We start from the raw sequence: 23,675 nt of genomic DNA, 5'->3' as shown, positions 1-23,675 counted from the left end.
CTGCCCTGTGGAGAAAATGGTTGGTCCTCCCACTGCCTCAAAGTCTCCTGCTCCTACCATGCTGTGTTGGCAGGGACCCATGTCTGGAGTAATCAGAAACTATTCTGCCTCTGGAGATGGACTGGCCCCCAGTGAGGGAAGCAGAAATGCAACTGGCACTGTATGATGTACAAAGATCTGGCAAGTTGACAGTTGGTATTTTTTCTGAGGTGTTGAAGCTTCTGGTTATTCTTAATAGCTCTTTTTACAGTTCTGAGGTTGTCATAATGCAAATAGCATTGCTCGCTAACTGCTAATGCACACTTTTTGAAATAAAAATGGCTTCTTTGTCACTGCAGGTTTCAATACTTGTAGTGATATTTGTAGTTCCTTGGGACAAGAGATAAGAATTTGTGGTGTGTCCCTGCTCCCAGATGCTTGTCGTGGTGAGATTTAATTGGCGTTCCTTGAACATCTCTGATTCTCAAGCTCTAAGTGCCAGGCTCAGCATCTTCTGAATGTTAAACTTAATGGGAAATTTAATTCCTTAAGGTGACAAATAATATTTTGTTACTAGAGTGTGCTGAGTTCCTTCAGGCCAGAAACAAAACCAGGTCAAGCCCTCATTCTGGTGTAGCTGGCTCCATCTCTGGCTTGTTTGTTCATTAAACGTGACAGAAAAATAAGTGACCTTTCTGTGTTTTCACAATGTGTTTTTCTTGCAGCTGCCAAGAAATCCGAGAGCAGTGTCTTTGTATATCAGAGCTGATGAGTACCTGTACCTTTCAAAGCCACAGATTTCATGGGCAACTTCTAGGAGTCTGGAGTACCCATGTGGCTGGTGTGTCACAGCCACGATCTTTGAAGTAGAAGTTTCTATACATAAGCACTTTTGTTTTGGTGATCATGCAGTGTTGCAACACCAAATACCTATGTTTGCTGCTTGTGAATGACCAGCAAAATTCCTGCTTACGTAGTTTCACAATCTGTTCCTTATGTTGATTTCTGCTTTTGGCTGTCTACTCAGAATAAAAGGTGGCAGATTGCTTTTTTTGGCATTGTGGCCAATCAGATTTTGCAAAAACAAAAAGTTCATGTCATGTTCAGAAATATGTCAGACCTGTTCCTGCTTGTGAAATGCCTTATAACCAGCTTGCCAGAAAATGTTCCTTCTCTGCTTCTGCGATTTCTACCCCCTCATTCCTGGCTAGGTTTTCACATTGGAAACACTTCTGATAGGTGTGGTCCTGTTACTGACTTCTAGTAGTCTGAGGAGATCCCCGTGGCTTGCCAGGTAGAAGACGATGGTGATGAAAAGCACTCAAGTTGAGAGCCAAGAAGTGGAGTGAGTAGTACTAAGTGAGATGATTTTAGTAGCATCTCACTTAAGGTACTGACCGTTGTGTAATAACCAGCTGTGTCTGAGTTTCAGTTGTGGAAATGCAGTAGTCCCCAAACTGGAAATGCAGACAGGGGTTATTGCTTAGGTTTTCAGCCGAGGTGACCAGCTCAGCTAGTTGGACAGAGAGCTCCCACCTGCACAGCATACTTTCTGGGTGTCCAGGATTGATTGGGGGTGGTGGGGAAGTAGAACTGTATGGCCATGCCATGGGCTGATTGCCTCAGAAAGGGTCATGCTCTTGGTTCATCTAGTGACACAAGTGTTTCTTACATGATGCAGCAATAATGCATGCAGGGTAACGGGGAGCCAGCTCTGCTCTGAACACAGCACATTGCCAGGCCAGGGACCCAAATGGTGGAGGGAGGTGGTGTGACGAGCTCCTGGCCACACTAGGACAAGGTTGCTGCAAGTGTGATGCTGAAGATGCTGTGGGGGAGATCCTTGTCATACTTGGACACCCTTCCCACCCCTCCTGCCTCTTGCATCAATCTGAGGTTCATGTAAAGATGAAGCCCTGGGTGGATGGTGGCAGTGCAGTTTGTGTGCAGAAAAATGGGTGATTCTTCAGAGTGTCTGGAGTGAAGTTAAAAATACACATTGCTACTTTTATGTTTTGCTAGCTCTTGACTGACTGAACTCAGCAATGAAGAACGCTGTTACCTTCTGAGTGTAGTCCAGGCTCTTCAGGCAGGGAATATGGCAGAAGGCTTTAGATTCACAGCATGGGCTTAAATCTGTTCTAAATAAACCAGAAAAGCTCGCAGGGTGGGGAGAGCTCAGGTTTCAGTTTAACTTACACTGCCAGCACCACTTTAGCTGATGTACAAGATGGTGACCCAAGAGGTATTTGCAAGGATGTTGTCAAACTGTGGATCATGTTAGACTTACCTACCAAGACTTTAAACAAGTTTTCCTTTAATGAGCCTCTTGTTTCCAATGAAGGCTTAAACTCTCAGTGCTAGCATTGGAAAATGAATACACTAGGATTTGTTTCACCAGTGTCAAAAGCTTATTTTTTATTAATGCATTGAATCCTACTGGAATGTCTTCAAGGATACTTGGCTTAATGTTGGTTTCCCCTTGCTGCAAGTTTTTATTACTAAATAAATAAAAGCATTTAGTATAGCTGTAGGCCAGGATAATTCTTCACAGTGCATTGCAAAAACATGGTTTGAATTTTGGCTTTGGGTCTGGTAGAGGGTTTGAATAAAAAGATACCTCCCTTCCTGATAGAGCTTATGATATTCTGAAGACCAAGTCATCTGTAAGTTTGCCAATGGTGATCATGGCAGTTAGAAAGGGGAGAGTGGCAAAAGAGAAGTTGCTGGTGCAGCCATCTACTGGTTGTATATTTTACTTTACACAGTGGATTTGTTTACTATCTAGAAGCAAAAAACCCACCAATAACCCACTAGGCTAGATGGTAGTCAAACATTGGCTGAGACTGTTGCATGCAGTCTTAAAATAGTTTTTAATTATTTCCCTCACAGCTAAAAAAACTGATGCTGGCTAGGAATGGATAATGTGACTTAAAATAAACATATCATCCCAAGGTAATTCATTTGCAACACATTTTAGAGCAAATAAAAACATATTGGAGATGCATAATGGGCTTAGAAACCAACAAAGATCTGATTCTGCTTCCATTATGTCTGGCACAAAATCCTATTTACTTCAGTAGGTACAATATTTTTAAAGGTTTACAACCTTATCCCAAATGTTGCCATGGATTTACCAACCACATACATTTGATGGAGCAAGGGGCCTGGAGACACTTAAGAACATGACTGGAAAAAAATTTGTACTGTTGGCAGGCTTGCAGAAAAACACCTACATTAATGCTCAAGTTAACACAAGGAAACAAACATGTCCCCTTACTAGCCCAGCATTGGGTGGGATCACACAGTGACTGAGGGAGCTGTGGACTGACCTAGCAGCCATGTCAGCTGCAAGCAAGAGAGGGGAGTTCATCTTGGGGAAGAACCAAGGAGGTAAATTCCCTTTTCATTTTCTTTTGTGTATGTTTTGTGGGTTTGTTTGTGGGTTTTTTTTAATACAATTCCCCAAATACAGTGTCCATTCCCCTAACTCTGGTGGCTTGGGACCTACTTTTTTAGCTATCATCATCTGTCTGAAGAATCATAGCATTATTTTTCCTAGTTTTCATCCTTGTCTGGCCATGCTTTGGCTGTGTCAGATGAGGAGGGATGCTTTTCCTTCTGATGATCTATCAAGTAAGGGAAAAACTCTCCTTGTATGTGATTTTGGGCAGTTTGTAGGACTGATGTGCCAGGCCTTGGCAAAAGAAGTGTTACTACAGTAAGCTTATCCCAAGGGCAGCCTGTTGGGCTCTACAGATCTAACTCTGCAAGCAAGAGTTGCAGAAAGAAGTGTAAATCTGCAAACTTTCTTGGCTGTGAGTCCTCAGTTTCTAGCTCTGGTGTGGAGCGGTAGCCCTCATGGTGAAGGGCATGGGGAAGAGCTTCCCCCCAGCTGAGGAAAACTAAGAAATAACTGCTCTGCTAAGCCAGTTTGCTAAGAGTAAACTACAATGTGGTAGGGATGTCAGCAGAGAAGCAGTTCTGAGAAAATCTTCTGTAGGGCTGCAGAGTCTGACTGGAGTGAAGGGGACCCTCCTGATGGTACTTGCATTACAGGAGCTCTGGGCAAGCCCAGTATAATGGGGAAGATGACAAGAGTTACAGGATTCAGGAACAGATTAGGCTAGATCTTGGATGGAAGTGATGGAAATTTAATAAAGAAATAATATTTAAAAAAGAAAAATAGTTGGTATGGGCTGTTAGGCTAGGACAGATGGCTGGTGTTCAGGGACTTGCAGGAGGTATGGAAGGAGGTGTATCCAAGCTGCTACAGGAAAGAGTCAACTAGTCTAAAATGTTAGAGCTACTGGTGTGCAGAAGCAGTTGCTTAGCTCCGTCCAATGGGGTAGATTAATTTACATCTCTGTTAGATCACTGTTTTCAATCATGATTTAAATGAGCAAGCAGGAAATCTGATTTAAGTTGACTTATCAAGTTCTACATCTGTACTTTAGTTACCTTTCTGAAAGCCTTACTGTAGTCTGTACCACCACAGCTACCCTTTGCTAACATCGTGAATATACCTTTCTATTTAAACAAGTATGCAGTTTACCATTTACTTTAGTTAATATATTTTTTCCATTTTCTGTTAAAAAAGATGATGAATGGTGCTTTTCTTATTTACTTGATTAATTTTTAACTTCTGATTTTCATCAGGCTACATTTGGATGGAAATTGGAATCCAATTAAAGAACAAAACTAGCATTTAAAATTGTTTTCATTAGTTAAATGTGCTGGATATAGACGAAAATTCCTTATCAAGCCTGTTTTGTGTTTAAAACATACTGATTTTTGTAGAAACAAAGCAAGTATTATCAGCTGTTTATGAACTGAATTAATTGTTTCTGGTTACCATGCTCTTCAAGAATCTGTTTCTTAGAACTAAGGAATCTTGGTTTCTGAATCTTGCTTTCTGGAGTTCTTTTTTTAAATTCTAAGAAACTTTAAGTTCTCCATCTGAGTGAATGTCCTGGTGTTGTCTGTGTGCTCTGGCTATGCAAGACAAACTTCTCTTCCCCAAAGCCATATTCCTCAAGTGTATGTGGGCCTCCCACCTCACCACCCAGAGGAGTATGTAGATTGCTTTATACTGTTCAGGCCTGTTCAGTGTTAGGGTGGACTAGTCCCGAGCCCACCCCACAAATACTGCTAGGGCAGAAGAGACATCACAGTGTATCACAGACCTCTGAGAGAGTTATTCATTAATTAGGATGGATGTATGGGCCATACATCTTGGAGAACGTAGGTTACTATTTAAAAAGATATTTTTCTACATTTTGGTTGGTTCCCAGGGCTGGTCTGGTCTTGAATAAACTGTTTGCAGGGGGGGGTGGGGGTGAGAAATAAAGTCAATGGGGAAGAGAAGAAAATTGCATAGACTTCTCCATGTACAGGAGACCTTACTGTTGTCAACTAATTCCATGACTTAATGAACTTTACAACTTCAGTAACTAATGCACACTACTTTTTACATTTAGATTTAAAAGTATTTACATTTATAACTCTACTGTTAAGGAACTTAAAATTATGAAGTGTAAAAGATGAACTGCAGGATGCTCTTGAGTCATTACAGACAGATATTCTCCAAGATATATATATACACATATATATATTTTAGTTTTTTAATTTTAAGTGTATGTTTAAGCAAACTTGGCTTTGTTAAGGGAGTGAACGCTGAAGCTCAGATTCCACACAGTGGGAAATTAGTTCCCTAAATTTAGTGCTTCTAACATATGTTTAAGATCTAGGAATCTATTTCTGATATAACTTATGCTAGAAGTTCCTGGAAAGCTCTATGACTTCTGCGGCATGGCATGGGGAAGATTAAATTATAGTTGATTTTCTTCCATCCTGAGATCCTCAGAAGCATCTGTAAGATTGATGGGTGGTGTAGTCATTGCATTACGTTTTGATGTGTTTCTTTTGGAGGACAGTCTTCCAGTAAATACAAAAGGATTTTAAAATTATTGTGGGTAAGGAGGTGGACAGATAATAAATTGAACTTGCTGTTATGATACTCTCTTAAAAGCCTTAGCTAGACTTGATTTCTGCCAGCAGAAAAAAGAAAGAGCTGTTGTTTTTGACATTCATGCTTTAAAACAAATCAAACAGTATGGTTTTTTGAGTGGTTAAAAATCACTGTGGGTAAAGAAATGGACATCATTTCTCTAAATCCTGTGTGATGTTATACTGGAGATGAATTTTGTTATATGTATGTGCCAGTGTGCTTCTGCAGACAAGAATTTGAAAAATGATAATGTATAAACAGTTCAGTATTGACAGATTCTCCACTGTTTCTTAATAAACATATATCACTATTACATCAAAACGGAAGCGTAACATTAAAGAATCTCACTCACACAAAAATATTATACAAGTAGTCCTTTAGGAAAAAAGTAGTTGAAATGCATCGACGAAGTTAGGAGGAGGGATGAGGGGAAAGTGCTACAGTGAGCAGACTGTACAGTTGGAAAGACACATGTACATCTTTTGTCTTTCATTGCATTTGCTGCCCATGTTTAAGGGTGAGGCAGCAGAAAGGAATTTCGGTGGTGAATTGAATCTAGCCAAGAAAGTGGCTTGAAATCAAACTTCGGGAAGGAGAGGGGAAAACTGTGCTGCAAGGCAGATGGGCAACAGAGGGAAGGCAGGAAATATCTGCAAACAAAAGTAATGAAGTTTGACTTGTTTCTATGGTAGAGAAATGTGTCTGGAGGTGGATTTAGGTAGAAGCTGTGTAAATTCTTGAAAAGCAAGTCAGGTTATGTGTTTGATTTGTAGCAGTGTTGTATGAATTAGCTGGAAAGCTTGTCTGCATTAGTTCAAAATTTACCTGGAGGAGGGTGGCTGGAGTTGCATGTTGGAGGGCAAACTTTGGCAGTGGACTTTTGAGGAGCTGGAGCATGTGTGGACAACTGAAGGTAGTGGTCAAGGAGATAAGTGAGCAAGGGGTGGCTAAGCTGTCTCCACCTGGACTGGAAAGAGGTTACCTCTACATGCATTGCAGTTAGTATGGGTCAACAAAACCAGAAAAAAAAGCGCCTCATGAATTTGTATTCATTTAGAAACAGTTTTCTGAAGCGGTGAAATCAGCCAAGTACCCACAGTAGCATTTCCAAATTACTGGAAATCTTGCTGGATTCACAATGAGCACATAAAAGGACTTACTATGAGTACATTCACCATACGTTTGTGATAATAGGAGGAGAAAGTGAGTAATCTTCTGGAAAGCGGTTTAACATATATACTGAAGTGACTGGTGTCTTTCATCACAAATATGTAGTTTCAGGGCGTAGTTTTGAGATCGTTTTAAACTGATCTGTAAGGCAGATTAAAAGGGCTGTTCCCACCTTTTCCCATGCTGTGACCTAATTGCTGCTGCTTCCTCCCTTGTTCCAGGCCTGCTGCTTGTGTGGCTCCCTGGTTATTTGGGTCAGGGACCCACTCTGTGTCTTAAAAAATTATCTGGACCTGCAGTCTTGCTGGCCCCAAAGCACACAGGGCAGTGGGGAGGGCTGCGACCTGTGTCCAGGGAAAATGTGGGTTTAAACCAACATAAACTGACTGAATCCTGATGCCTTGTACGTGTGAAAACACAGGGTAAATTGTGCAACTGTTGTGATCACCTAAAGTGACTGGCAGAATGTGTTTCTATTCTCAATATCCTATTCTGGGGTTTCTTCACCTGGTAGATGGAGCTGTGCCTGGAATTTGTTTCCCCTGAGGTTACAGTTGACTTGCGTTTACCAAAAATACAGTGGTAAAACTTGGAAACAAGCATTTTGTTCTGATTTTTTTTTTTTTTTTATGGTTAATGCACTGGGACTTTGCTTCCCCTTGAAATAAGTTACTGAAATATAAATATAAGTAGAGATAGCTTTTTTAGGATTGCAGCTGCTTTTTGCTTTGTGTTGCATATCGCATACCTTTTTCCTGAAAATACCCCAGAAAAAGCTGCTTCGGTAGGCTTCTGTATGGGGGTCTGTGTCCCTACCAAAATATACAAAAGAGCAAATCTGAATGAGCACAGTTGGTCCCACATGCTCTGCTCACTGGCGTTTGGTCTGGTTTGCATGGTGGGCACAGAGAAAGTGAGGATGAGGATGGCTATGTTGTCTCAAATACCCCTTCAGGGAAAGGGCTTGTTAGTTTTGTCTTGTTGAGGATGAGCAAAGCAAATTTTGAAAATCCATGAAGGCTACATAGTGGAAGAAATGCTTTAAAAGGGGTGGGTCTTAAATACCTCTCAGTTCAAAGAAAGGCTTGTGTGGAATGCTTTTGAGAAGTAACCCTGACATAAGTGGATGGATTAATGGTACGGTTGGCGTAGTGGGTACTTGGTGGTGCTCCACCAGTCCGAGACAAGCTCTTCTGAGGCTGGTAAAATAGTTATGGTTTATTGTGGCATATGTAACCCTGCGGTTCAATCATTGCTATGCAGCATGTGGAGAGGATCTCAAGTGTTATGATGTGCTCTCCAGCTGGGGCATCTGCTTGAAAGCAATAGGAAGCTGTAGTGGTGCCTGATATCCAGTGGGTGCAACGTTAGGGTCCTCTCGCTTTTAAGAATGCCTAATCTGATGTTTAATTTACTAGCCTGCTTGAGGCCTGCTGCCAAGGCTTCAACTGTTGCATAATGTTACACAGGAGGAATCGCTGGCAGTTTTCAAGCTGGCTATCATTCCAGATCACTCCCACACAAAGGAAATTGTAGCATATATGTAACTCTGAGGCTTTTTGTGCCACTCTCAGCACAATCTAAAATCAAAAAAAAAAAACTAGGAAAACTAGAAAGGGTTTGCCTGCTCAGGCTGTAGCCCCTCTGCTTGTGGCAGCCTCATCTGCCGTCTTGCATGTGGAAGAGAATCCAGATAGTGACAGGTAAGAATGAAAGTCTCACAAAGAAGCAACACCACAATCATTTTTTAAAAGCTCCTAAGCATTAAAATAGTAAGTATTTTATAAAAGAGTAAATAATCCTCTTTTGGCTCAAACTCTTCTTTCATGTTCTGTGAACTTTGTGATTCCCAGAAAAAGCCAGACCCTAATATTCAGACATCACAGGACATAGTAAGATTTCCCCCTCATTTCCATGCATGCCTGTTCCGTACGCGTTTTCCTGTCAGTCTGATTTGTAATGTTCAAAAACATTCACTACATATTTCCTTCTTCCCCACAGCAACAGCCCGAGTCTGAGACTGTTCATCTGTTCATCCCAGCCTTGGCAGTTGGAGCTATTATTGGCAAGCAGGGACAGCACATCAAACAACTTTCTCGTTTTGCAGGCGCATCTATTAAGGTATTATTACACTGACTAACTTTCTGTCTATTCTACATGACACTTTCAGCAAGTTTGCACAAGCCATGTTTTCGTGAATGTCCTCCCCCACTCCGTGCTTAGAATGTGATGTGATAAATGGTACATTTGTTTATAAATCATCTTTTAATCTTCCTTGAGACAAGATAATTAGAAGCATGTTTTCAAACGTCTCCTGAGGTGTGAAATATAAGCTGCAAAGAAAACTACTTTGGTGGTCTCGATTTCTTAGAAACAGACTTAAGTCTTAATGATGAAGTGCTTAAAGGCTTTATTCTTGCTTTTGGTAAAGTGAAAATTGGTGAAGTAAATTCCTTGTCTGAAAACAGCAGCACAGGTGAAGTCTCCTACTGCTGTGGACACTCTTGCTCTGTTCCAGATGGATTGGTCTGGGCTGTTAAGCTTGGATGGCTTCACACTGAAGGGTTCATCTTGAAATCACCCATGTACCCCTGGTGCTCCTGGAGTTGGTTGGTTCTTCAACATTGTGTTTACCCCGTCACCCTGCTTTAACATCCAGCTGTTTGTGTTGACTGCCTCAATGTAGCTGAGAAGACAATGGTTTGCAGAGGTTGGCTTAATGGTAGCTTAAGTTTGAATTTTAGTCAATTTAGTGAAATCCAACTTGGCTGTGTGCAGGGTTTAGTACCAGTTGTGGTTTGTAGGAAGGCCTGGAGTTTCTGCTACTAATGCCATTGTAACCACAAGCATCTTCTCTGGATGCTTGAGCTTCTTGTAAATAGCCAGTTCTGCTATTCTGTGCTGTAAAGATAATGTTTTGGCCTAAATTAAAAAAGAATAAAAACCCACAGCATGTAGCTTTGTTATGCACTGTTAGACTGACATTTTCCGGCACAGATGAAGCAAACATTTTCTTCTCAGTTCTCTCTTTGCTCAGGAGATGTGGCCTGTTTAGTGAATGCTATGGCAGGGATCTGCCAAAGGTCGGGGCAGAGGGGCCGGAGTTGGTTGTGCTGAGTTGAGCTTGGTGAAGCCAGTGAGGCTGGGCTCAGCTTGGAAGGTGTTCATCTAAGTGTGCAGAGCAAAATAATTGGGGAACCCTGATGAATGCATCTTGTGTGTGGTTTGCCGAATGCCAGTCCATTTACTGGCCAATCAACCAACTGGCACACTGCCCGATTCCATCCTTTATTGAGCAGTATATTAAATAGTTGTTATACTACCCAGATGGTTTACGTTAGTAGAGCACCAATAATCATATTTTTAGGGGAAAAAAATGGAATAGAAGAAAGTGAAAGGTGTTGATTTTTCTTTATCAAAACTGTCTTGCATGGAGGAGTGATGTATCACACATATTTCCTCTTTCTTTCTCCATTCCCATAGTTTGTATCTAAAGATTTAAGAGGTACATGGAAGGTACTGCTAGGTGGAGAGAGAAATGTGAAATAACCTGGACCTCCAAGAACCCGTTCAAACTAGTTCTTTAGTTGGTCTTTGGAAGACAGTTTAGTGGAAAGGGAGTTTCCCATGTTTCTCGTGCATCTGGCTAACGGTGGCCTCAGGCTTCCTTTACTGGCTGGCACCCCTCTACTCGACATATCTGTATTAACTGAAATTCAGTTAAAAGCTTGCTAAAGCTCTGGTCTTTTGTTCCTTCAGGAGGAATAAAGTAAAGACAATTTTTGTGGGAATGGGATTAAATATTAACAAAACTGTACAGATACAGGGTATGCTTGCTAAATTGGGAAGCTGTATGTATGCTGATCAACTAAAATAAAAATGCAGATTCATCAGTAATTTGATGGAACAATATGGAGCAGCAAGCTTGCTTCTGTGTGAAGTGTTAAATGTGTCAGTAGTAACTTATTCAAAACTTCTGAACTTCCCTTTTGCTGACCACCTGCCCTTTATCATAACTTTTGAGCAAAATAATAAATTGTGTACCATCAAGGAGTCTGTGCTTTTCACTAAGACTTGGAGGGAGTGCTGCCTGAGTAACTTTTAACTTGCCCAACTGTAGTAATTTTAGTTTGTGGAGGAAGCGAGTCTTTGTGCACAACACTGAACTTGTTTTGAGTTGTGCTGTAGATTGTAACAGATGAGAACATTTTACATCCCCATGCATTGTCTTTTGTTCTTGTGCTGAGTTTTGTAGATCTGATGAAACACTTTAGCCACAAAGTAAGACTAAATAAACTGTGGATGCACCGGGGTTTGGCATAAGGCTGTGGTGTCCAGCCCATCACTTCAGAGGTGCATGAGGCTGTTGATGACTTCAGGTTGCATCCCTGTGCTGGGGGTCATTGTGAGGTAATATGGGCACCAGCAGATAGAATTATTTGGCAAAGGAGCCAGGCAGAGATTTCTGGGCTGTCTGTTGCCCACCCTGTACTTTAGTGCTGGGAACCATTGATAATCATCTTGGTTATAAATTACACCCTTCCCATCTCTGACGGAGTTAGGATGACTGTTATAGGTTTTGGGTGTATGAAGTTGTCAGCTTGTGACTTGGCATATGGAAGATGGGTTGTTTTCCAGTTAGAAATGTAAAACTATTTCTCTCAGAAGTGAAAAATTCACCACTTGGATACTATTTGTATGTATGGAACTTCTCCTTCCAAGAGCAGACAGACAAAATTCACACTGATGTCTCTTAGGCTGCCCCTTCAGACACTGAAATATTAGTTGGTACATGTTTCTTTCCCAGCCCTCAGCCATGTTTTACTCCAGCTGCTGAGAATAGGACATTCTAAGATAAAGGCAAAGCAAGAAATGTTCCAGAACATTTAAATATGTGCAAGACATAATGAAGGCTCGATGGAAAATACTTCTCCTAAAATTTCGATAAAGGTGCTGGTGTTTGCTAAGAAAACATGAGGTGACTGAGAGGCAAACTACAATGTCCATTTTACATTAATGGCAATTATCAGGCTGAGCTCTGTTCAGTCAGCTGCCTCCAAATGTGCCTCGAAATTTTGTCCCTCTAAAATACTTGTGTTTCAAAGAATGAATGGATTTAGTCTGTGCTTGCCCTACCACAACGTCATGTCATATAAATGTATGGCTGTAAAATGAATGTGTATTTTTAGATATTGCCAACTGGAACGCAGTAATCGCATGAAAAATAAATATGCAAGCCAGATAACTAGTATGTAATGGCTTCTCCATCTTGGGGTACAATATGAATAATTATGAACTTTCGTTAGCAAAATTCTTTAGTGAAAATGATGCATGGTGACTGGTAATTTGTCTGAAATAAACTACAGCTGTTAAATATGAATAACATCCCTATGCCAACAGCTAAGATGAAATCCTGTAGTGTTTAATATATTGCCCATTCAACAGCAGCTATGTAATACTAGATGCAACAATGGAAATGTCAGTTGTGATAAACAAAAGATTCATCCAGAATGTCAGAGGCTAGTTTGAATTATTTAATGCCACTGGAGTCTGAGAACAACACCCACAGAAATCTTACTTTTGTGGTGACATGAACTGCTAAAGACCCTACAGGCGTCTCTGTCTCAGCTCTGGTGGAGCTTAATTTTTATTTGGGTCACACAAATGTCTGTAGATACAAACCCCTTGGAAACTGTGAACTCATTGTCCAGTATAGAGGAATGTTTTGGATCTGGTTAGTTACAAAAGTAAAGTGATCTTCTGTTCTCAGGGGGACAGATGCAAACTTTTGCTAATGAGCCAAACTTGTTAGAAAGACTGTTTAAGTTAGTGGGTAGGGATGAGAATCTCGGTCTATTAACCATACTTGTCTTTTTGAAGACTACATGTCTTGCATCACTCATAGCCACATGAAAATGGCTTGTGGGATTTTGCCATATGTGGATGAGTAGCTATGCCTTTAATTTTCAGAAGTAAATTTGCTACGGTTTAGCCAATTTCTCCGTATTTCATTATAGCTAATTAATGCGCTTTAAAGAGAACAAGCCCGTCATGACTGAAGTGTAATGCTGCGGCTGTAACGAATAATTTTTCACTCTTGAACAGAATGTGAGACTGAAGCAGGGAGGAGGTGGCTTTAAACTATTCCTTCAAAAGACAGCAACCAAAAGCTATGTTTATCCATTCCAGATTGCCCCTGCTGAAGGACCAGATGCCAAGCTGAGAATGGTTATCATCACTGGACCTCCAGAAGCTCAGTTCAAGGTACAACATTCAAAATGTGTCAGTCTGTAGTGGCCTTTAGACTGTAACGGACAATATTGAAAACAAAACACTTGGTTCCAAGCACCATTTTATTCAGAATTTTGGTAAACACTTGATTTTTGCTTTCCTTTTGCTGAAAGGTGAATTTGAGTAATACAGTACTATCACAGGCCACATTCTGGTCACCTGAAAACTGGTGAGAGTTTCATGTAAGTTAGAATCAAGTCTAGCATGAAAATATGGCCATATTACATTCCTTTCTTCCCTTTTATCTACAAGCACAATAGTTCAGTCTTTCAAGACTGTTTTAATACATGCAACAGTCTAGTGCGTTTAATTGAAATAACAAAGCTGACAGGATGAGAGACTGAGTCTTCCGAGGTTACTGTTGTGTGCCAAACGGAAAACGCTTTTTGGGTAGCTCTGCAGATGAATGCAGAATTTCTAATTTTATTTACACTACAACTACAAGGAGACACTCAACCTGATTATCCCATTTGTGTTCAAATTGAGTCCTGGAGTGGCCATCTGCCTTAAGTGCCAAGGGATAAATCTAGTTACCCCAAAAGGAGTTGTTAGGAGTGATGCAGGCAGCTCAGTGCAGCAGCCTGCCCTCATCACAGATGAGGCCCAGAACAGGTATAAAGTCACTTGAGAGTTCATGTTCTGGCATCGTTCTCTTGCCTGTTCTCGTTTTTGTCTTTGCATTTTTGCTTCGGGGCACCATGCAAGGAGGAGGTGCACAAACTTCAGGCATATCTAGAATCAGTTTCACTAATGCCTTTAGGAATTTTGGAGAAGCATCAGGGCAGGTATTTTGCAGTGGTAACAGAGAACCAGATACATTTGGGATTACTGCTCAGTTACCATATACATTCGAGAAGCTATTGAAGGCAAAGGATAATTTAGAAGCTCTGCCTCCTTGAGGTTTTCTGTGTGCATGTGGGCTTGGCTACATGGTGTTTTCCATACACGGAGTGCTCGTGTGATCTGGGATCGGCACAAGGTCAGACTCTGGCTACCTTTTCTTTTCATCAGATATGAGTGAACTTACCCTCAAGCAGTAGCAGGCCGAAGTAGATTTGGGCATCCCTTAGCCTGACTTTTCCTGTAGGCAGAGGCTTGTCCTCAGGCTTCCTCCCTAAGACAGATTCAGATTCCCATAGAGTTCTTATGTCAGCTCTTCTCCCCAATCTGGATCATGCAAGGAAGAAAGTCTCCCCTTTCTGCACCACATACAGTGGTTAAAATAGCATCAATCAGTCAATTCTCTACACTTGGACTTCTGCTTGCAAAAGAGGGATCAGTGTACTAGCACAGCTGATGCCTGTGAGTATGCTGGTCTTGTGAAGGAAAAGGGTTATGCTTTGGGGCTTCCCTCAGCTCCAGTCTTTGTAGTCTTTTGCTGCTCTGAACAGTGCCCTCTTGACTGAGATGGGCAGAGGCAGAGTTCAGCCCTTTCTTTTATCACCAGTATTAACCTGAAGCATGCGCTACAGTCAGGGCTAAGCTTCATTAATGCTGTCCTTAAGGTCTGTTTAAGGAAGGTCTTCTCTGTCTTTGAGCATAGGCTATTGCTTGTTAGGCACCAAGAATGTAATCTGGGTGCACAACTTGGAGAGAATAGGTGCTGCTCACCACTTCTTGGAGAGACGTTGCCATCCTGGAGCCTGTGAGTTTGGCATCCTTTCCCTACTGTGTTGTGTTCTGCTGTCTGTGATTCATGTCCATAGTAGCTGCAGTGGCTGCACCCCTTACTTCCTCAGCTGCAGTAGTCTGAGGATATTGCAGTACGCAGGGCTATTTATTAGCAAGGCAACGGGAAAAGAATATGCCACTGTTTACAGCCTCTGCTGCAGTGCTCCCTAGAGTTTAGGCACACCTGTGACATGAATGTTCAGAGATGATCATGTTGCCTTGGATATAGGACGCAGGCAAGCAAAGTGGAATCTAGTGTAGGCAACGTCTTTCAGCCACTATTTTACTGTGAAGGACCTGCAGCCCAGTTAGGTGGTCTCTCTGTCTTGAGACTTGTTCAACAGCTGAAAGATTTGGGATGTTGGAAATACATCTTCTGTCTTTTTAAAAGTCAACATCTCACCTTGCTTTATATAATTCAGCAGTAATGCATGCTTTTTTTCCTATGGGACCTCTCCCACTGAGCCCTGCAGCCTGTGCAAGTTGTCAAGGTCTTATACACATGAAAAGCATTGCTACTGAAATCGAAAGGGCTATGATGGCTACTGTCTTTCTCTAACAAATTTGGAAATAGTTTCAGAATCTCCAGCACAAGATGATGGCTGAGAGTATTAGTTTATCTGCTCTTGGCAAACCCTTCTGAAGTTTTCCTGGAACAGGAATCTTTGATTCTAGGGCTGTAGATGGTGACAGAATGTGGTAGTTCTCATATGGCTTGTCTTTTCTGTCACTGAAAAGATGATAGCTTTTGTCCTCTGTGACAGGGTCCCATGACCTGCAGTATCCCATCTAGATCAAAGCCATACATTAGAGATTCTTCCATACTCTTCAGGTGGAGTCTGACCCAAAATACTGAATACTTCCAGCTCCAAAGTCACAAAATGTCTTTCATCTTAAGCTTTCTAGAATAGCATGAACTTTAGGCTTTTAGGATGTGAGCTAGAAATAAGATAAAATAAGCTGCCACTATTTAAAATCATTATCACATCATGCAATCTTTTTGGACTTTTCATATTTCATGGTGGCCTGTAAGATGGCTGGTTTCAGCATGTATGCAGTGACAGGGCTGGTGAGTGTGATTTAAAGAAGGTGATAAAGAATCTGAAGTGGAAAGGCTTTATGGTCTTAGGTTTTATGGTCTTTACAGAGCACCTCTCTTCAGTGTCTCAACAGAAATGTTTTTCTGATGCCTCTAGGAGACGAAGAGTAGAAGATCTCGTTACTATTTCTCAAGAATTTACTGATGAACAGCAGGGAATAAGGAAATAAATATGTTTAAAAATTGGCAAGATTCATGAGCTTAGTCTCGGGGGACATTTTTCCTGCTACCTAGCATTTGCATGTTCCCCAGAAAAGGGAACCATGTGCTGGTTGGGTTGATACTGTTCCCAGGGTGCTATTTAGATCTCGGTAGTTTGATTTTGCACTTTGGGAAACTGAGCAAGCTCAGATTTATTTATTTTTAAACAGTATGTTGCAATGGATTGTAAAAGTAAGCTATTTGCTCTAATTGGAGTCTTTATCCTGTGACTTGGCAGGGTAGGGGGCTGCCTTTTTTTTTTATTTTGAGCAAAGTATCCTTAAAAGAATGGGTTTCTGAGCCAATTGATTGTATTCTGTGTTTCTGGGTGTAACAAAAAAAAGGTTTCAGCCAGACAGTTCTTTTTCCCACCACTCTTTACCTCTATAGAGCTGCAACAGTTTCTTTTAAAAGCAGCATTTCTACTGAAAAGCAGAATAATAATGATCTCTGAATTATTCCGTGATTCCCTGGTTTGTCATGCAATCTTTAAAGCTGGATAGTCGTGCTTCCTAGTTTACTACAAAGACTTCTTTTAGAAAAATATTTATTGGGGAAAATGCTTTGTTAGGGTTGTGTATTGAGAATTCTCCTTTCTGTGGAATTTCTTGAAGTTAACTAGATTTTAGTAAGCACATTCTCTAACTGAAAGCATTTTTGCAGGCTCAAGGGAGAATCTATGGAAAACTTAAAGAAGAAAATTTTTTCGGACCTAAAGAAGAAGTGAAACTTGAGGCTCATATAAAAGTGCCATCCTATGCTGCTGGTAGAGTTATTGGTAAAGGAGGCAAAACAGTAAGTAGCTGAAATAAAACAGTGTTGTTCAGTTATGTTTCTTATTTCAGTGTGTGTGTATAGATGTATAAGGTTTAAATCTTTACCTAACTAATAGCTAATCCTTTGAAGTGACGTTAAAGCAGGTGCTAGTCTCTTAGCTGTACTTGTTAAGGTTTCCTTTCTTCTAGTGTGGAGTCAAGAGAAGCTGATCTCATAGAATGATTTATTCAGTCTAAAACAAAAAAAAAAAAACCCAGAGTTTAACAAAAATTGGTAGTCCCAGTCAGATCTGCAGGGCTTTTAATAGAAATGTAGTTTTTCCATTTAAAATGAATACACTCCCACTCAAGACCTGCTTCTGTGAACCTTAGCTTATGCCAGATTTTGCAAAAAGAATTCACTAATCTCATGTAATTAAAACGAAATCCAGTGTGTCCAAAGGTAACATTTCTGGCCAAAACTTAGTGAAAACATAATTTCTAAATAAGTGGTGGGAACTTGACATGTTAAGACTTCAATACTGGGGGGTAGGTGGCAATTTTTTTTTTTGCTTCAACTTAATTGATGGCACTTCTTAGGCTCAGTTTGTTGCACGAAGTAACATCACTGAGATTTTTCAGTCCCAAAAGGTGCTGGTACTCTAATATTTTTATATGGTTTTAAGTCAGGAGCTAGCTGCTATTTGCAAAGTTCAGTCTTGGGTGTCCATCCTTGAGTGCAACAGGGTCTTGAAATTGTCAGGAGACAACGTGGCCTCTTTCATTACTTGCAGTGGTAAGAGGTTTATGGACAAACATATCTGAAAAGTTGTTAGTCTAAAACATTTTCTTATTAAATGATGCTGTGCATTTCTAAAATAAGATTAGTGCAAATGGGGCAAAGACTCTAACCTTACCTCTACTTAACACTATGGAAGCTGACAGGCTACTGAAAATAATGTGGACACTTCTCATTGTTCTTTTTGGAGTTCTCCATCTTGTGGTGGTTTTTCACGGAAAAATGTATAAATACTTTGACTTTTTTCTTCCCTACATCATACATTGTATGAGTTTTCTGACCTTAAACTTGTAAACTCAACTGTAAACACTGTGGCATCTATTTCCTTTTTTAAGTCATGTATTTAACACCTTCTGTGTGTTGTATTTATTCTTTAAAACACTTCTACAAATCTAGAGAACTTGGTGCTAATTTATGTTAGAGACACAAGAAGCTCATCTTGCCACGTGCATGCTGCTGCACAAAGATGCTTTCTGTTAGTGGGTTTCTTATTTTAAACATAACTTAAGAGGATGATGTTTCTGTGGTCAGCAGTATCTTTGAGGCTTGGTGGCTGTGGGATATTTGTTTAAGATTTTCTGACTTCTACTATCTATTTATAGGTAAATGAGCTTCAAAACTTGACAAGTGCAGAAGTTGTAGTCCCTCGTGACCAGACACCTGATGAAAATGATCAGGTGGTTGTGAAAATAACTGGTCACTTCTATGCATGCCAGGTAGGACTGGAATGATTTTCTGTGTTACCTTGATGTTTCCATGGTCTGTCTTTTATATCCATGTGCTAGAGCCAAGGGATGGAAGACTTTTTCTCGGGATACAGAAAGCACTTCTTGCCAGGTTCCTTTAGTTGTCTTGCTGCAGTAAACTTCCTTCATGCCTTGAGACACATTTATAACAATATTGCACTGTTACCTATGTAAAACAATTTTCTTAAATTATCCTATTGATATAATGTAGGCTCTGGCACTGCTAAAACTTTCTGAGAAAAAGAAAACCCAAGTTGTGATTGGACTGAAAATCAGATGGAAAGGAGGTACAAGCCATCTCATAGTACCTGGCAAGAACTGTACCTATGTATGCAATCTGTCCACATTGCCCAAACTGTTAATTTAATATCATAAAAAGAGGATCACAAGATTCTTTCCCCTCACCACACTCTTAGTTCAGACCAATTCCTTTTGATACTTTGCTATAGGTGACTTGTAATTCAGAAAGGTGATGGGAGGGCTGGTAAATCCTGTAAGTCTGACCTTCTGGATTCCCTGGTGTGTTTAAAAAAAAAAAAAATCCCACTCCATTAAAACAGTGGTTCTTATAAAACATTAGTATCTTCAGAGCAGTAAAATGAAAGTAGTCTGTAGCATCAGTAATCTTAATGTTGGTAGTCATCTTCCTATGCTTATGTTTTCTGTATTGCAGATGTGAAAACTGACCATGCGGGTAGGTGTGGTAGGTGGAAAAAGAAGAAAAATTAGAAATTAAGTTGTACATCATTACTAACCCAGGTGTATTTTAACTGACGAGTAATCTTGTCACTACTGGGAACTTAATTATTCCAGATTTTCCTAATCCAAGTAGCATATAGTCGGCTGTAAACAGCAGTCACTACAGCATGGCATCATGATAGCTTGTTTCTTCTTCTTTGTCCCTCAGCTTGCTCAGAGAAAAATTCAGGAAATACTGGCTCAGGTAAGAAGGCAGCAGCAACAGCAAAAAACATTGCAAAGCGGACAGCCTCAGCCAAGACGAAAATAAAGGTTTAGAAAATGGCCCATCAGAGACAGATGCCAGACCAAAGACAGACTGTGCGACAGAGAGACGGGTGGTGAGCACCTGTTGAAGTTATATGCAGAAGATCCACCAAGCCAATCACCTGTTCGAGGACCAGGCAACCGTTGAACGCTGTCTCTGAGAATGTATTCTTTAGGCTCTCTCAAACTTTTGAAACCCAGCTTTAAAATAAGGACCCCTTCACTTCCCTTTTGTTCTATTCTCACAATTTAACATAAACTCGTTAGTCTTTTTTATTGTTCTTATTATTCCCCAACAATTTTAGAACTTGGTTTAATGAAGCTTTCTCTTCTGAGTTCACTGGTTTAAAAAAAAAAAAGAAAAGAAAAAAGAAAAAACCAACAAAAAAAAAAGAAAAGGCATTGCTCTTATAGGTCCAGTTGTAAAAGAAGAAACACATTTGGAGGGTGGGATTGTGGGTGGGCTAGGGTTAGAGCAAGGGTATTGACAAGAGTTTAAGTGTTAGTCCCAACGTTGAAACAAGTGGCATTTTTTAAGAAGAATTTGGTTGCATTTTTACATAACACTGCCATGAATAACCTAAGGGAAGTGTTGAATGGTGTTGGCCAGGGCATAAAAAGATAAATATGCATTTTACTAAACTACCTCAGGCATTTAGTACCTCAATGAGAAATTGTTCCTTTTTTGCTTTTTTTTTGGTATTTTGTATACTTTATAAAGCTAATAGTTCTTGAGCATTTTATTTTTTTAAAAAAAAATTAAAATTTGATCAGCCACCAGCCAGGAGTACTACAGACTTATCGGGGAAAAATATAGTAGAGCACTTCTAGCTGCTGGCTGATGGGAGTAAGGTGGGTAAAAAAAACATAGCCTCAGATTTTCTGAGGGCTTCAACACCATCATTTGTTTAAAAAAAAAAAAATTCAGTGAATGTTCAAAAGATAGTGAATGATGCCAACATTCTGATAGCAGCAATGCCGTTTAGTTTTCTTTTAAGATGGGATGAAAAAGTTTGTGACGGTACTTTTTTGGGAACAGGACAAGGAAGTGATGGCAAGAGGCTGGGGTTGGGGGAAAAATTTAGAAGGCTGCAAGAGGCTGAATTTTTTTTTTGTGCTACTTGATTGAATGCATGAACCCTTTGTGCCTTTGACCATCACTACCTAATAATGCTACATTTAACCATTTGCAGCCCATTTGGACTTTGCCATTTTGTTCAAAGAGCAAGCTTCATCTTCAGTTTGATAGAACACTTGATCTGCTAGAGCGTATTTGAGGCCACGAGGGTCTCTGCTGTCTGCGGATCACATCATACTGCTTTCAGTTACCACGATGGGGGAAGGTCAAACAGTGTTTGATCACATTGAAAGATAATGAAAGGCTAAGTTTACATATCCAGCCGCTGTTATGGGCCACACTAAGCCACTTTGAAGGTTTTAAAAATTATTACAAGAAAAAAAAAACACAAAAACAACAACCTCTCTAGCCTGGCTTATAATAGATGCAGCAGGATTTATGCACATTCTGCAACCAACCATTAGAGAAGAAAAAAAAATGTCAAAAGGCAGGGATAACAGGAAAGTTACCAAATTTTTTAATTTCCGAATGTAATTTGAATGATGATTGTGGTAATAGTGACACATTCAAGTTTCTACAATAAACTTCAGTCTACCTCAGTTTAAGAAAAAAAAAAAATGTGGCAACACATGGTGCATAAAGACTGCTGTGTGTGTGTGTGTGCGCGTGCGCGCCTGTATGTGTGTGGTCGACAGAGCCATGCTATTACCTCTGAACCTTTTTTTGTGATGTTTTTTGTGCATGAGATGATCAGAATCACCATGCTGCACTGATTTGAGGGGCACAACGAGCAAAAACATTTGTTTCATCATTTTGTTATCTACCTCTTAGGTTCATGTTGAAATAGAGGCATTACTACATAGACTTAGATAATCTTCCCAAAGATCATTGTTGTACAGATTAGATAATTTTGAAAATGGTCTGAAGTGTTTTTCCTGCATCTCTTCTTTACTAATTGGTTTAAAAACCACAAACTTATGTTGTAGTTTTAGCAATGAAAAATGAGTTTCTTTTCCTTTTTTGACAGTGACCTTCATCTAGCCTTTAGGATTTTTTTTCTTACAATGAATTTAAAATTACTGAAGTATGAAAAGTCATAGCGTTTTAATTTTTGTTGAGGCTTAAGTCAGTCTGATGTTCCTTTCTTAACATTTGAGAAGGATTTGACTTCATTATTTTCCATTAAAATTCCTTTACAAATAGGCGCTGCATTTACATCTGCTGATTTAAATACTGTCATCTCTTAAATTCCTAGACTTAGTATGGTAAATCATGTTTTTCTTTTCAATTGAGACTTGGTAATTTGGAGTATTTGGGAATAGCTAGAAAGTAAATACTGTAAATGATTTCAATATCCACAAAGTATGGATCATTTTTCATCTGTAATGTGCCCCCCAATGCAGCTCCACTTGCCAGATGCCTCTGAATGGAATAAAGAGTTTAACTCCTATCATCAGATAAAGTTGTGTGGTGTTTTTTTAAATTTGAGGCATAAGGACAGACTGTTCTAAGTATCTGTGGTACTTTGATCAAGTTGGTTTTCTGTCCGTAATAACTGGATAAGGATGAAGTCACCCAGAGGTATTCCATAGCTGCCAGGGCATCCAGCAGCCAGGTTACAATGTTTGCACTTCCCAACACAAGCAGTGACTTCTCTGGCTTACAATTCATCTTCTTCTCTCTCTCAAATAACGATGTTATAGTCTGTAGTACAACCTGTAGTTTGTGGTTTCAGTGTTAAGCAGATCACTTAGGCTGATTTGCTGTGGAAGGAATGTGTACTCAACTGCCCTGACCCAATATGGAGGAATCTTTAACAGGTTTGAAATGAGATCTGAATATCAGTTAAAATTTTTTTTGGGGGGTGGGGGGCTGCTTTTTACCCAGTCTTTACCTTGGTGCTCTCAGGGTGATTGAAGCTGTGTAACGGGCCTAGAAGCTTGGATAGGCAGAACCAGTCACACTAGCAAACAGATGTGATGGCAACCTGTATCTCACTCCCACCACCACCACCCGAACGCACACCTCTTGCCAGTGAGGCAGTCTCACCTCTCCAATTACATCTTTGTTAACATTTTGGAATAGAAATGAGACTAGATGAGCACTTTAGTGTGAGAGGGAAGGGTTGGGGAATGAAGTGCTGTCATGAATAATATAATTCTGTACCTTTTCAAGAGGAGTGGAAAACCAATCTTGTTTTCCAAACTCTTGAACCCTCCCACTTGTCTTTACAGCTCATTTACTGGGACCAACCAGCTGAAAGAGGCAATTGAAATTACGTCTGTAGAAGATACTGCATAGGGTATTGCATTTCACAGGCACCTCTGTGCTCATTTTTTCCGTGCTGATATTGAGCTATCTTCTCGGAACTGGCATCACTACCATTTGAGCAACATAAGAAGCCTTCCTCTGTATTGCTCGTGCATTTGTGAGAGCTAAACCCCAGACTGTTTTAAGCATTTGCTTAATCATGATGCTTTTATTTGCTTCTAACCTGTCAAAGCTTTTATTCCTAAGCTGCAATTTCCAAGGCATGCGCTCTTTGTATTAAGTTTTCATTAAATGAAGCATGTGTGCTGTGCAGGACAGTGTGGTCTCCACATGGTATCAGGGCATAGGATTTTTAAATGAACACAAACTGTAGCGTTAAGCACTCAAGCTGGGCTGCAACAGAGATGTTAGCTCAACTGATGGATGCAAAAACTGCTTGGTAACAAAGTTACTCAAATGCAGGACAGCAAATTAGTGAAATGATGACAAAAGTCCCACCTTGGTAGTTGTTTCTCCTGTTCATCCCACCATCAAGGCATCCTGCACCGAGCCAAACCTGCATGTACCTCAGTACAGGAGGACTGAATAATGAATCTACAG

The 23,675-nt window shown here is 40.2% G+C and overlaps 1 protein-coding gene across 5 annotated transcripts in view; it reads left to right on the top strand.

The window, feature by feature from the left end:
- The window catches only part of IGF2BP3 (insulin like growth factor 2 mRNA binding protein 3), a 113,964-nt gene extending 93,881 nt beyond the window's left edge, over positions 1–20,083 (top strand). For 2 of the 5 annotated variants that reach the window (XM_074898066.1, XM_074898062.1), the window contains 5 exons: positions 9,161–9,280; positions 13,349–13,423; positions 17,085–17,216; positions 18,578–18,691; positions 19,629–20,083. In XM_074898066.1, coding sequence (XP_074754167.1) covers positions 9,161–9,280; positions 13,349–13,423; positions 17,085–17,216; positions 18,578–18,691; positions 19,629–19,730 — 543 coding nt within the window. In that variant the 3' untranslated portion in view covers positions 19,731–20,083. Of the gene's footprint in view, positions 1–1,818; positions 1,847–5,004; positions 5,020–7,244; positions 7,261–9,160; positions 9,281–13,348; positions 13,424–17,084; positions 17,217–18,577; positions 18,692–19,628 lie in introns of all 5 variants that reach the window. The other 3 variants (XM_074898063.1, XM_074898065.1, XM_074898064.1) reach the window with 3 other exon arrangements.
- Positions 20,084–23,675: the final 3,592 nt, after the last annotated feature.

This window comes from Athene noctua, chromosome 2 (genome assembly GCF_965140245.1).
Source record: "Athene noctua chromosome 2, bAthNoc1.hap1.1, whole genome shotgun sequence".
In the NCBI taxonomy this organism is placed as follows: domain Eukaryota; kingdom Metazoa; phylum Chordata; class Aves; order Strigiformes; family Strigidae; genus Athene; species Athene noctua.
The sequence above is the reverse complement of the archived record's forward strand: the minus strand, read 5'-3'. Positions and strand labels throughout refer to the sequence as shown.